Raw genomic sequence first — 11,151 nt, forward strand, 5'->3', positions numbered from 1 at the left:
ATAAAAATAATGCCATTATTAAATTTTTTATTAGCATTAATAATAATAATGTACTTTAAAAAAAATACCCTTCAATATACTTTAAGTAATAAAAAAGTACCCTTCAATATACTTTAAGTAATACCTATTACATATTAAATAATCATTTAAATTAAATTTAAGACTTTAAATTCTTTTTATAAAATATATTTAGATAATAATACAACATTAAAATAATATTAAAAATTATATTTTTTTCTTACAAAAATTTAAGTTGTTACAATTATATTATTTTCTATTATGTATGTTTGGGTCTGATTATGAGTTTGAAAATCATAAGACTTATTATGAATTTTGAGAATTTTATACTAATTCAAATCTTAATTTCGATTTAACCCACAAAATCATATTGTGACACAAATTTATTTATTTATTTATTCATACGAGAATGAAATAATTTAGTCTATTATATTTCACTTTCATAATAATTTAGTCCTTTTAATATTTATGACATGACTGGTTTTCAAAAACCTATGTGCTTGGGCTCTATAACTTACACATTCTGATACCTAAGTCTATTACAAAATTGGGAGGACTGTACACTGGGTCACCCTTTAATTATATATATATATATATATATATATAATTAAAATTCAATCATTTTAATTACTTTAATTACTATTTTAAAATAATTGAACCAATACTTAAAAATTGAAATTTTCAAAAAATATTAATTGAATTAAATTAATAATTAAATTACTTTTATTATAATAATTAAATTTAATCGATTTGATGTAATTTTTTAATTATAATTAAATAATGCAAATCCTTAATTATTACTTCTACAAATAGTGTCTTAGTTAGTAAACATGAAATTGTTTAAAAATAAGTATAAAGCTTAAATACCAAATATAATTCTCTCCCTTAATATTGAAAAAGTTATACTTTAATTTTGTTGAAAAAGATATTTGTAGGTTACCAACTTACAAATTTTTTTATTTTTTGCACCCTAAGCTCAAAATCAATCATCAATAAAAATAAAAATTGGGTGAGTGATTATTGAAATTTAATTTCTGTTCTGAAAATGTTTGATCAAATTTCCTTGTTTTGCATGATTTACCTAAATTTGATTCATGCAATTATCATGTTTATAAAATTGTATTTTTTTTTATAATTAACTTCAATTAAAATTTAAATTTGAAATCTCACAGTGTTAAAGATAATTTCAATATAATTATATTTTTTAATATTACCAAATTAAAATATAATTTTACCAATAAACTTTACTTAGTTTATTTCAATGATATTGAAATTAAAAGGATATAACAGTATAAATAAAAATTTCCTTCATTGAATTGGAATTTTCTGATTTTGCCTTGCGGCTTTAATCTATACATACCTAAATACAAACTAATCACAATTTGTGGTTAAACCGACTTGCATTATGCACTAATCTTTTTTTTTTTTTTTTCTAATCTCAAATCAATAAAAGAAAAATTGAACATAAAATATATGCTTTTGTTTCTTTTTGGTTATGAGACTTCTGTACAATTGATTTCCCCTTTTGTATAACATTCTTCACCTTTATTTGGTTTCTCCGTCTCTTCATCATGCCTTTGAATAAAGAAGAAAGCCCATATAAAGGAAGAGGCCCTTTGCTTCTTGTGAAGTCAATGGTGCCCCTTTCTCTCTTGAAGTTGGAGAACAAAACTATGGTTTCTGGGACAATTTGATTGGCAAGCCATTCTGGGGAAGGGCAAAAGGGCCATACTGAATCCCATTGTCTGAACCCACCATAGACCATCTGCACAGAGAGACAGAGCGAGTGAGAGAGTGACAAAATTGCCCATGTCAGCACACGAGAAAAATCTAAAACTTTCTATATTTAGGAACTGAAATCGACCTTTTATTTTACCCATTATTGAGAAGACAAACCATGAGACTGGTAATGATAAAATTTTTATTCTGATTTTTCGATTTCACTAACCTGTACTTAGTGGTCAGGTGATGGAGGAGGACCAAAATCTCCAGCTTAGCTAACTCATTCCCCGGACATGAATGTGTCCCATTGCCAAATGGCATGAAAGTATTGGGCTTCGGTGCAACCTGTTAAAATCATCAAATTTCATTTCATGGAGATGAAAAATAAAAAAGAAGGAATAATGATGAATTCTATAAGCAAGCAAATTTTATTTTTCTTTTTATACCTCAAATCTTGTAGGATCAAACTTTTCAGGATCTGGAAAGATTTCTGGGTTATGGTGAATGTTTCTGAAAAGCGGCAAAACTTTCCATCCTTTTGGGATCAAATATCCTGAAAAAATGAGAACATGTAAAGAAGAAGCTAATTACCATAATTTATAAGTTATATAATTTTTTTTATTATAATTATTTTTAATTTTTCTATATAATTAATTCTGATTAAAATTTAATGTTGAGAACTCACAATTTTGAAAAACAGCTATAGTATTATTAAATTAAAATTTATTAATAAAATTACATTATTTTAGTGTCCACTTTGGAGACAAACCAAAAAGAATAAAGAATAAAACAATAAAGAAATGAATATGCATTAGTTGCCGCATTCGAAAATAAGTTAAAACTTACTGACCTTGATACTCAACATCCTCAACAGCCTCTCTGAATGTAAAAGACAAAATTGAAGCAACTCTCAGTGTCTCTTGAATCACCCTTGAAGAAATTGGCATCTTCTTGGTATCTGCCCAACTGAGAAGCTTCTCCTCACCACAGTTCTCTTTACTGGCTGCTATGTCCTCTTGCTCTTCCTGTGCATCCAAAAGCCAGCACACAAAACAAGGTCATTATTCAAACAATTTTTTTTTTCATTTCTATAATATTGTAGTAAATATTAAAATTTTTAATTTAATAATATTAAAATCATGAGCTTTTGAGTATGAAGCTAATACTCACGATGACAGCTTGAAGGACACCGGGGTTTTCTCCAAGGTACTTGAGAATCCATGTTAGAACACTAGCTGTTGTGTCACGAGCTGCAAAGATAACACCTATAATGTTATCGGCGATTTGTTCGTCAGTGAGGCCTTCCCTGTCACCCATGAAAGATCCAAGCAGGTCGTTTTGATGAAGATTCATTTCCCTTCTGCTAGAGAGAATTTTGGCTAAGATCTGAGAAAGCTCTTTTCTTGCTTTCATGGATTTGTTGAAGAGTGTCCCTGGTAGATTAATGGGCATTGAATTGTATCCTTTCTCAAGAATGTAGTAACATCTCTTCAGATCTTCTCTGTATAGAGACTCTTCTTTTCCAAATATTGAAAGCAGTGCAACGTTGAACGTGAACTGAAACAAACCAAAAAAAGGAATAATTTCATTAGTTGGCAAGCAGAAAGAAACAAAGAGACTGTGAAGTCTCGACTTGAGTTGAGTTTTATTGTATAAAAAAAAAAAAAAAAAAAACAGAAGAAAAGAAAAAGGAAAAAAAAAAAAAAGGAAACAGATAAGCTCTGTTTTCCTCTGTTTATGTAAGAATGCAAGAAAATGGAAGCCGTACTGTTTTCATTTCTTGGAAAGTGTTGACAATTCTTCCTTCCCAAGATTTAAGAGAGTCCTTTGCAATGGATTCGATGTCAGAGACAATGTTTTTGATCGATTCAGGTACGAAAGCACGAAGAACAAGTCTTCTCAATTGGGCATGGTAGTCTCCTTGGTGAAAGAAGATGGCTTGTTTGCCTAACATCCTTTCTTTACTTGCTGGAAATGTTGGCTTGAAGAGATGAGCTCTTGTTACAAGCACAAATCTTGCAGCTTCTGGGCTTGAAATCATCACACAGGGACAACCCAAGATGTGGGTCTTGAAGACAGAGCCAAACCTACAAGTGGGAAAACAGAACATGAAAAGAAAATACCATTAGCATTTAGTTGAATATGCAATAGTGCAAATGTAAAAAAGAAGAATTGCTAGCAATTCACCTCTTCTGTTTAGAGGCAAAAAAGACATTTGGGTTTTGAGAATAGAGTTGGAAGGTTTCGCCAATGTAAGGCCAACCCAATGAGCCAGGAGGGAGAGGCAAAGTCCGGTGATTGGAGTTAAAGAATTTGAGGAGAGAATGAAAGAGAAAGATGAATAAAATTGAAGCAGAAGATAGAGAAAAGAACAAGGAAATGAATTCCATATTTGATATTTGTTATTTTTTGCGTGAAGAGAAGCAGAACAGCTGTAGCAGTAGAATGGTTAGCTAAGTGGCAAAGAGTTTGTGTGGAGAAACAAGTGAAGAAGGGAGTTATTTATAGGCTATTGGGTTAAGAAAATTAAAAGAAAAAAAAAAAGGAAAATATAGTGAATTAAAGTAGGAGAGAGGGAGAGAAAGAGAAAAATATAGTTAACAGAGAGACAGAGAGAGAGAGAGAGAGAAGGGGACCTTTCAAATACAGCTTGAATTCCACACACGGAATCCCGTTCCAGCTCATACGGGTTTTCGTTTGGTCATTTTGACTGTTTTTGTCATGAGCAATTTGCACGAGTCAGAGGGACACATAAAGATTGTGAGAAGGGCGAGATTTTGATCATTTTAGGGTATGTTTGGGAAGGGAGGAAAGTGAGAGGGGAAAGAAAATGTGAGAGGAAAATAAATTTATTTTTTATTTTTTTATTTGGATTGAGTAGAAAATAAAAGGGGAGGGAAAATATTAGATAGAAAATAAAATTATTTTGTCTTTTTCTCCTTTCTTTCTAAAATGAGAGAAAAATAAGAGAAAAATATTTGAAAATATAAAAATATCCCATACTTAATAGTTTTTTTTTTAATTTAAGGGTAAAGTTATAATTTTACTATTCATAAAATAACTTTACCTCTAATATTTTTTTCTCCCAATCCAAATAAGAAGAAGAAAAATAATTTTTATTTTCATTCCTTACTTTTCCTCTTTTATTTTCTTTCCATCTTTTATTTTCCTTCCTCCCACCCCAAACATAGTGTAAGGGAGTGGTTTTACTTGGAGACTAATCAGACCGGCATTTATTGCCTATGAGTATGAAAGAGAAAGAGACGAGGACGCCCCTTAAGGATGGCAAAAAGGGATTATTTCCTTTTCTCTTATAATTAATTTACATTTAATTAAATTATTTATTTTAATTTTAAATTTAAAATATATTTTATATTTCTCTATTTATTTTTATTTATTATATTTAAATTTACTTAATGATTAATAAAATAATTAGATTATTTAATTTTTATAAAAATATATTAATAATTAATTAAATTATATTTTATTTCATTTAATTAAAATATTTACTATATTTAATAAAGATAAAGGATATTTATTTAATAATTAAGAAAATAATTAGATAATTTAATTTTTATAAAAATATATTAATAATTAATTAAACTACTCTTTATCTCATTTAATTAAAATATTTATTATATTTAATAAAAATAAAAAATAAAATTAAAAAAAAAGTTAATGTCCCTTGATTTTTTAAATGCAATAAATAAATTTAGATAAAAAAATCAACAGATAAAAATAAATAAATAGAGTAATTTATAAATTAATTTAAAAATAATAAATAAATGTTTGATAAATTTATTTAAAAGTTACTTTTGGAGTAATTTAAGTATTTTTAATAAATATTTAAAAGTAATTTAAATTATTAAAATGATTAAAAGAATATATAAAATTTTTAAGTATGTGAGAGTTTATTAAAATGTGAATAGTGTTAAAATTGGAATTAAACAGGGCTCTGCCTCATCTATATAAACTTCTCATTCTTCTCCATTTGTCTCATCTCCGGTTTGGGTGGCCAATGTTGAGTGCTTTCATCGGTGGCAATTCCTTTTCTTTCTTTTTTGTTGGTTTTTTTTTTTCTAATAATTTTTAAATATGTATTAGTTTGAAACAAATTTTGGGTATATATCCTCAGATCTATTATTATTGATAGATTTTGAGTGAATAAATACCTAGACTAATAATTGTTGACAGATTTTGAGTTTTTTTATAATTTTTTCTCTAATTTAATAGAGTTTTTATGTGTTTTTATTGTTAAGACATTTTGTCTTTTAGAAAAGAATACCTTATCATTTGTTCTATAAAAGATCTAAATTTGAAGATCATCTAATGATACTCATAAAATAGTGAAGCACATAATTTATTTATTGACTAATTTTTATCAATAATGTCAGATCTTATAAATTCTTTATATTATTTTTCATTAAAACTGTGAAATCGATTCAATTAATAAAATTCAATTAACATTTTTAATATCAACCATCCGTTTTAGTGGGTAGTATATAAACTATATTATAATCTCTTTGCAAGGTTATTAGTATTCTTTGACTTTAGATAAAAGAAATTCACTTCATTTAAATTTTTTTATAAAAAAGGTATTAATTAAAAATAATTTTAAAATAAATAAATAATAGATACTTTAATTATAATTTTAACTTATTTTAAATAATTTTTTAAAATTTATAAATGAAATCAATTACTATTGTTCTTACATAAAATTTTAATTTATTTATATACTAAAAACCTTTTTAATTAATTAATTTATAATGGCCTCCTTGCATATGCACATTCATGAGTGTTGGAATCAACGTCATCAATTATCTCTCTCCTCTTTTTGTCCCACTGCAGCCTCCTTTGGGCAATGTTGTTGTACAAGTTGTACGTGCGAGCTCTATTGCCTGGTTCTCGGAAACCCCAATTCCTCGCTCTGTCCCGGATGATTCATTTTATCTATATCCTCCTTCTCATTTCCAGTCTCCTTCCATTGTTTCTAATTAATGATTCTATTTTGCATTTTTAGGCTTTATATTTTTCTTCAATTTATCATTTTATTTTTAATGTTAATTTTGAATTTAAAATTTCATTATTAAAATTTAACTAATATAATCAATCATCATAATATCACTCTTATATTTAATTTAATGATATTAAAAATTATTTTTAAACTTGTAATATTATGAATAATTTTAATCAAAGTTAATTATATTAGAAATTTAATTCTTATCTAAATTTAATCAATTCTTTTTAAAAATATTAAATTAACAATTGAATTAAATCTCTCATCTAATAATCTATCCTTTATTACCTTGATTTATTATAATATTTTCATGATAGTAAATTATCATATTTTATTATAATAAGCATTTTGAAAAAGGTTATCTAATTTTTTTTATATGCACAAATGACTTTTTTTAAAATAAAAATGACTGATATTATAATAATTTAATATATTAAATTTTAAAAAAAAATTAAAATTAAAAGTCAAAGCTGAAATATAATAATAAAATTGAAGAATTGTATTCATATATTAAGGACTGTTTTCATATATAAATATTAATTATTTCATTTTTAGCTTATGTTATTTTGCTCTTTAATTTTGGTGGCTTTCTTTTTTTTTAATTATTATTATTATTATTGTTATTATTATTATTATTATGAAAGTGTTTTCAATATGGAATATATTTTGTGAATCGTTACTCTAGGTAAGATAAAAGATTAAATTAGTGATACATTTTTATTAAAATTATTTATATATTAAATTAAGGTTTAAAAATTTTTATGAAATAAATTAAAATTAAGAAATATATGTATTATAATTATTTAAGTTATGGTAAGTAAAATTTAATTATAAATTAATTAAAAAATCTATAATAGTAAACTATAAAAATTTTAATAATATTTAAATTTTAATTTAAAAATTTTTATAAGATAAATTAAAGACGTAAAAAATTATTGATATAACGAAATTAAATTGAGAGAATAGAGTCAAATTAACCATGATAAAATTAATGATTACCGTAGCCGCCCAAGCGTCGCATAATCAGAAAAATTATAACGTGTGAATATAATTATTGATTAACAAAAAGATTTACTCCTCTATCATTGATATAATATATAGATAAATCAGAGTTCATTCAGGATAATAGAGCTAAGTCAGAGGTTTGTCGTTGCCCAATCAAGCCCTGGACATCTGGTAAATATATAGTACATTTAGTTTTTAGGCCTTAAACTATTTAATTTTAATAACGATAATTTTTTTAAATATATTAATTATCAAAAAATTTATATAAATTAGACAAAAGAATTAAGGGTAACAAAAAAAATATAAAAATTAATTAATTTTTTTTAAAATAAAAAACTAAATAATTAAATTTACTAAAATAGAAGGATCATATTATCCTTTAATTTATTGAATGGAATATATTCCCAGAACAGTAGTTGAGGAAGTGCAATTGCAGCTTTGGGCCAAAACCAAAGTCCTAAATATGACAAAATTACGAATTTTAAATATGACAAAAATACAAATTTCTATTACAGGACTAAACAAAAACATTTTTGTTTTAAATATTGCTAGTTATTAGGTAAACAAGAAACTTTGTTTTGAACTACAGTGATTTAATTAATTCATTAATCATACTATTCCATGATTTTCTTTTCCTTTCAAATTGAGAAAAAAGATAATAATATGCTCATAAAAAAAAATGCAAATTGGTTAGATTTAAACTAATTTCCATTTTTGAGTTACTTTGAGTATCGTTTTATTAGTATAGGATTAAATTACATTATTGGCTAATTTTTATCAACCGTCCCTTAATTTTAGATTTTGTTATATTTTCGTCACTCATTTTCATTTGGTTACCATAGAGTCTTTTAATTCAACTCAATTAAATATTTATCTCAAAAATTTGGAATCGTCTATATGGATTCTCTTTCTCCACTCTAAACGATTTTGGATTAAATCCTCGAAAATGTGTAATACTTCTAGATCATGTTATACTACTCTTCTCTAACTCAGTTTAGGTCTACCCATTTTTTTCTTTCTATCCTCTAACCTAATGTGCTCTATTTATCTAGCTGGAGTTTCCGTATGTCTACACTTTACATGACAAAACCACCTCAATCTCCCTTCTCTCAATTTATCATCAATTGGCACCACTCCTACATTTTATCTAATACTCTTATTGCGGACTTTATCTAATCTAGTATGGTCACTCATCCATTTTAATATTCTCATATCCCCAATTCTTATTTTAGACACATACGACTCATTCAGTGCCCAACATTCACTACCATATAACATGACCTGTCGTATGATTGTACGGTAAAATTTTCCTTTCAACTTATTGGGAATCTTTCAATTTAAAAAATGTTATATAAAAGTCTCTCGTGCTATAATCTCTTTATATCTCTGACTAATTTAATATGTGACAGTGTCACACCATAAAATGAGAAGGTTGAGTTTATTTGGCATTATTGTTACAATTGTTATTAAGAAAAATATTTTTAAAAAATATATTAGTTATAGAGTATTAAAATCTAATTTAAAAATAAATTTGACATGTTTGAAGGAACAGAAGCGTGAAAAACACAAATTTATATCATTGAATTCAAAAATTTTCACCTATGGTCACATGCATCATGCAAGATTTATTTTTATCTATTTGATTTCAATGATAAACAACATATTAAAACTCTTTTAATATGTTTTTGGATCTGTATTTGCCATTTAAGATTTTAAAATTAATCAGATTAATTTTAGAACCCTAGATTAAATCAAGAACGATTACACTAACCTCTTGATGCAACCGCAGCTGTGTCTCGCGCTTTGAGATTCGTCTTCAGACACCGGATGTTGTCCTCTAGCTTGTCCACACCAAGAACACCTATGGCAGCCCTTGAATAGCTTCTAAAGCTTTTTCTATTAATTAGAAAATCAAGTTCTGCCTTTTAAGAGATTAAAGATGTAAACAGGACACTAGAAACAATTTCTAGTGTTCTTAATTCAAGAGATTGATGGCTAATCTCTTTGAATTGATGAGAGCTGAAGAAGAAGAGAAGAAAACCCTCAAAGTGGCGTGACAAAGGAGTGTGGCTGCTGGTTGTGTTTTATTTTCTCATAACAACACTTAAATAGCTAGGTTAACACATTAAACCCTTGCCACATGTCACCCTTTGATTAGCTCTAGGTTTAAGTGACCCAATCACATTGTGCCAAGTGTCAAACCTATATTTAATCTTGATTTTAATCATCTTACATGATTAAAAAACATTTGACAAGCTTATGTGTTATGCCATGTGTCACCATCTCATGGTGCCACGTGTCACACTGCAAAATGACCAAAATGCCCCTGTGTCTTAATTTTGAGTTCTTAACCTAAAATAATTATTTTCTTCTTCTAATTAATTTATATCAAATATAAATTAATTAATTAATCTCTATTAATTAATTTCTCATTAATTAAATTCATATTTAAACACTTTAAATATAAATTTAACTTATATTATACATCCAATAATCTAGATTTGGTTTCAAGTCATGCTAGGGACTTTGCAATCTAATTGCAAACCAAACCTATTTAATTAATCAATTAAACTCTTTAATTACTTAATTAAATTATATTTAAATAGGTGATAACTTGTGTATGTGTGTGACTTACTAGACTCATCACTAATTGGCAATGAGACATGATATCAACTCTTAATATCATTAGAACTCTTTCTTACCATAAATGATTTCTCTAAATCATTTTATGAACCTCATAGACCATGGTTAACACCTAGCATAGCATGCCATGGCCACCCAATTAGTAATAAGGTTTACCTTAAATGAACCTATAATCATATGTTACCATGCACTAGAATCTCTCTGTTACAAAATCCCAACTCAAGCTAGAGTCATGGTTTATGTCAAACTCCATTTGCTATGAATATTATGTTCTCTTTTAATTCCAGTTCTTGATTAAAAAGATTTTCTCATCAGAAACTCTTTTCTGAATAAATCTATCTGTCCTGGCCACGAACTTGAAACATCAAGAACAATTAAATGAACATAGGATTTTATCTCTATTTACTTAGAGGAACAGATTCCATCTTGATCAACACCTACCTCCATATATAACTAGTAGGAGCCAACACATGCCCATATACCCATACACAGTACAAGTATGAAAGCAATATCAAACTCAATCTACCTATATACAAGATAACCGTGCTATCTCAGGTCTAAAGATTATATGCACTGATATGATTTATGACAAAACATTGACAAGAGTAAACTCCATGTGCTTGTCATAAGTGTCACTGGTTCGGCCTACTTATCATTTATAAGTGCCTATCATGTTTGTTATATGGCATGAGACTCACCATTTCATCTTATTTATATCTCATATAAATAACTTGGGAACAAACATG

General features: G+C 26.8%; 1 protein-coding gene across 1 annotated transcript; it reads right to left on the bottom strand.

Annotated features, from left to right (window-relative positions):
* Positions 1–1,310: 1,310 nt before the first annotated feature.
* On the bottom strand, positions 1,311–4,222 carry LOC110638661 (abscisic acid 8'-hydroxylase CYP707A2). The gene is made up of 7 exons (XM_058151530.1): positions 3,928–4,222; positions 3,509–3,827; positions 2,911–3,297; positions 2,591–2,765; positions 2,187–2,293; positions 1,967–2,085; positions 1,311–1,783 (listed from the first exon to the last, which is right to left on the bottom strand). The coding sequence occupies exons 1-7, from the start codon at positions 4,128–4,130 to the stop codon at positions 1,690–1,692; spliced, it is 1,404 nt and encodes a 467-aa protein (XP_058007513.1). The 5' UTR covers positions 4,131–4,222; the 3' UTR covers positions 1,311–1,689.
* Positions 4,223–11,151: the final 6,929 nt, after the last annotated feature.

The sequence above is a fragment of the Hevea brasiliensis genome, chromosome 8 (assembly GCF_030052815.1).
Source record: "Hevea brasiliensis isolate MT/VB/25A 57/8 chromosome 8, ASM3005281v1, whole genome shotgun sequence".
Taxonomy (NCBI): domain Eukaryota; kingdom Viridiplantae; phylum Streptophyta; class Magnoliopsida; order Malpighiales; family Euphorbiaceae; genus Hevea; species Hevea brasiliensis.

What these genes read in the sequence shown, in the direction of transcription:
- LOC110638661 (XM_058151530.1), bottom strand. Translation starts at nt 4,130, where the DNA reads ATGGAATTCATTTCCTTGTTCTTTTCTCTATCTTCTGCTTCAATTTTA. An exon ending in TTTGCCTCTAAACAGAAGAG is followed by an intron (nt 3,828 to 3,927) that starts GTGAATTGCTAG and finishes TCCCACTTGTAG; the next exon opens with GTTTGGCTCTGTCTTCAAGA. An exon ending in TTGATCCTACAAGATTTGAG is followed by an intron (nt 2,086 to 2,186) that starts GTATAAAAAGAA and finishes TGATTTTAACAG; the next exon opens with GTTGCACCGAAGCCCAATAC.